The sequence below is a fragment of the Bidens hawaiensis genome, unplaced genomic scaffold (assembly GCF_021521415.1).
Source record: "Bidens hawaiensis isolate Kalapana, Puna unplaced genomic scaffold, B.hawaiensis_p1.1 tig00016746_1, whole genome shotgun sequence".
In the NCBI taxonomy this organism is placed as follows: Eukaryota; Viridiplantae; Streptophyta; class Magnoliopsida; order Asterales; family Asteraceae; genus Bidens; species Bidens hawaiensis.
Genome location: NW_027492536.1, coordinates 31,222 through 35,087, shown reverse-complemented (window position 1 = coordinate 35,087; position 3,866 = coordinate 31,222). Strand labels below are relative to the sequence as shown.

The 3,866-nt window shown below is 37.9% G+C and overlaps 1 protein-coding gene across 1 annotated transcript; it reads left to right on the top strand.

Moving 5' to 3' along the window:
• Positions 1 to 260: 260 nt before the first annotated feature.
• On the top strand, positions 261 to 1,007 carry LOC143551974 (uncharacterized). Its single transcript, XM_077042301.1, has one exon. It carries the CDS (start codon positions 261 to 263, stop codon positions 1,005 to 1,007), a length of 747 nt encoding a protein of 248 aa, XP_076898416.1.
• Positions 1,008 to 3,866: the final 2,859 nt, after the last annotated feature.

The window sequence follows — 3,866 nt, the reverse complement described above, 5'->3', positions numbered from 1 at the left end:
GAATAAGAGTTCAAGTACGTGGGTGTAACTGCTTGTCCGATTCTTTAGCTTTTGATTCGCTCAGTATTTGTTTCCTGTTTTGTAGTTCTTTTCTGTTTATTTCCATTGCATCAGAGTTGTATTTATAGCCTTCTTGGCCTTCAATGAAATTTACCTTTTCGAGTGAGAAATATAGATACCTTTGAAACTCTTTCAATTGGTATCAGAGCGAAATTATTTCAGATCACAAAAAGAGAGATACAATCATGAGTAACGAGTAGATGAAGATACCATTGTTCGATGGTCACTATGAGCACTGGAGCGAGATGATGGAGAATTTGCTGCGTGCAAAGCAACTGTGGAACCTGGTTGACCCAGGAATCATTGAGCCGGCAGTTGGAATAGCCCAAAGTGATGCCCAGAGAAAAAGGTTGGAGGAACTCAGAACAAAAGACTTACAAGTGAAGCACTATCTGTATCAGGCGATTGACAGAACCACGTTTGAGCAGATTTTGGATAGGACATCCTCCAAGGCTGTGTGGGATTCCATGAAGAAAAGGTTTGCTGGAAATGATTGTGTGAAGAAATCCATGTTGCAAAAGTTAAGGAGAGACTTTGAAGTCTTAGAGATGAAGAGCAACGAAACCATATCGGAGTACTTTGGTAGAGTCTTGATTATCTCCAATCAGATGAGAAGCAATGGAGAACTGATGCCAGACTCAAAGATTGTGGAGAAAATTCTCAGAAACCTTTCTAAAAAATACATGTATGTGGTGGTTTCCATTGAAGAATCCAAGAACATTGAAGAGATGGCCATAGAAGAGCTGCAAATCTCTTTGCTGGTGCACGAACAAAAATTTAAGAAGGTGGAAAACGGAGATGATCAGGTTTTAAGATGGAGGATGGCGAGTACTCTGGAGATTGTGGTCATGGAAGAGGCCGGTTCAGTCCAAGAGGAAGAGGACGTGGTCGTGGACGACAGTCCTTTAACAAAGAAACAATTGAATGCTATAAGTGCCATAAGCTAGGACATTTCTCGTATGAATGTCCTAGTTCTAAGGAGGCGAATTTTGCTGGGTTTAATGAAGACGAGGAGATAATGCTGATGGCTGAGATAGAGATTGAAAAAGACTACTTTATGGCACAAACAAATTAAGAATGCAAGAACCACCTATGGTTCCTTGATTCTGGATGTTCCAACCACATGTGTGGAATAAAAGAAAGGTTTGTCAGTCTGGATAAATCTTTCTCCACTACTATTTGGCTTGGAAATAACACACGTATGAGTGTTGCTAGAAAAGGGAACATAAAGTTGATGTTGAATGGAGCTATATTTATGTTGAACGAAGTGTATTATGTTCCAGACCTGAAGAACTGCTTGCTAAGCATAGGTCAACTTCAACAGAAGGGTATAACTTTTCTCTTCCAATCAGATGTATGCAAGGTGTATCATCCAGAAAGAGGGCTTCTGTTCCAGAGTAGCATGAGTACAAACAGGATGTATCCTCTCTGTGAAGATACTAGAAGTGTGGTTTCTCAGAAGATAGATGGCTGCAATTATACAAGTGACGAAGGTATGGCGAAATTGTGGCATGAACACCTTGGGCATATCAGCAAGACTAGCATGAATACCCTGCAACTGAAAGGTATGGTTTGTGATTTGCCATCCTTTCCTGTAGAAGATGCTGTGTGTGAGAAATGTCTTGTTGGAAAACAAACTAGAGAGAACATCCCAAAGGTGGCTAAGTGGCGAGCAAGTAAACCTTTGGAGCTGATCCACTCTGACATTTGTGGACCCATCTCACCACAGTCCCACTCTAGTAAAAAAGAGCATGGAATCAAAAGGCAGTTGACAACAAGGTTTACTCCAAAACAGAATGGTATGGCAGAGCGTAAGAGCATGAATGTATGGATGATTGACGAGAGATATATGGTTGTATGGTTATGTGAGATAGAAGGGACCATACCTTAATAATATCTGAGACAGAAGGGACCAGACTCTAATAATACCTAAGACAGAGGGACCAAACCCTAATAATATATGAGACAGAGGGACCAGACCCTAATAATATCTTAGACAGTAGAAATTAATAGTTTATGGTATACCATAAGAAAGTATGAAGGAAAGTATGTAAGTACGTATGTATGTACGTAAAGTATGTATGAATGAGTAATAGTAGGTAAAGTATGAAATACGTATCTTCGGACGCGTATAACTATGAACATGAATGTGATGTATGTTAATTGATTAACTAGAACTCACTCGGCGTAGCTGACTTTTAGTATGCACACAGGTGAATAGAATGGGGCAGGTTGCTTCTAGGGAGACACGTGGCAAATAAATGAAGATTGGCATCGAAGAGAAGGAAGATCCACGTGTTATTATGTTTAATGTTTAAGACTTATGTAATTTGCTTAAAACAAAATACTTATGTTTGCAAGAATGCTTGATTTTATATTTCGCGTATGGTTTTAATTAACTATGATTATTGAACTATTTGAATGAGTAAATCCAATCCGCACGAAAATAGGGCACTCGGGGTCGGGGGCCTTACAATGCGAACCAGTCGCATCGCATGGGAGCAACCAGTTGCATCTCATGGATGCAAACCAATCGCATCGCATGATCAACCATTCGCATCGCATGAGTAACCAATCGCATCGCATTTCTTAAACGAATCGCATCGCATGGCTATGCGATGTGATTCTTCTGTATACGATCCGTTTTGGAGTTTTCTTCGTTTTTACTATTTTTCAGCCATTTTCCTTCGTGACCCTTTCTTATGACCCGATTTTACCCTTTTAATGGGTTTTGGGTCGTAACAACTTTGTTTACTTGCTTTTCACATAGTTCAAACATCACTTGTTCATCCCATTTCGAACCCGCTAACTCGCGACTTATCAAGTTTATATTTTTCTTGCTTCTTACAGTCCGATCTACTATTATACCATGTTTCATGGAAACCGACCCTAAATACTTAACCTTTTTACTTAAAACGTACATTGTTGGATCCAGTTTTGCTTCGGATCTGACTTGATACGGGACCAAGGCTTCGTTTCTTGTTCTTTGGATGAAGATATAACACGAACTTACCTTGGTTGGATTCGGATCTGGCCGAAATAAGGAGAGGGTGTTTGTGTGCGTTTTGAGAGTGTAGAGGCAAGATGATATGAGGGTTTTAGGAAATGTTTGTGACCTTAAATACTCTAGGCCCATAGACTTTTAGGTCCATAATCACTTTTAGGCCCATGGCATCCCTAATATTATCCTTTCACATCATTATTATTTAATTAATTTAAATAACAACACACGAGACATGATTAAATACACTTAAAATATTTTACTTAATAATTATCAAAAGTGCAGACGTTACATGGTCTCACCAAACCAAGATAACTTTTAAAGCGGGTTATAACATCTTATCTACTTGTGAAATCTTTTCATTATCAAACTCTAAGTATATTATTAATTTCTTAAAATAAATATTAAAATCCAGAAAAATATATAACTATTAGAAACGAATAATTTAAAACAACCCCTGTAATACGGGGGATAAAAAACTAGTATATATATAAGCGAAACCTTTAAAAATATTTGGTTACTCCCTACATTCTCTCAAGCCACTAGATGGCTTTATTTGTAAATGGAGGTTTCTCGTGCATTTGACCAAATTCACAGGTACGGGTCTCACCAAATCCAGATAGCCCTTAACGGGTTATAACATCTCATTAAATTAAAAATTAATCCCACCAACTCTTTGATGTGAAAATCCTACAAAATAGAGATATACTATAAATTAATATCCGATTTTTTTAAAAATATTATTTATAATTATGAAACAATTTTATAGTAAAAAAAAAGCAGGTCATGTGTCTCACCAAACCCA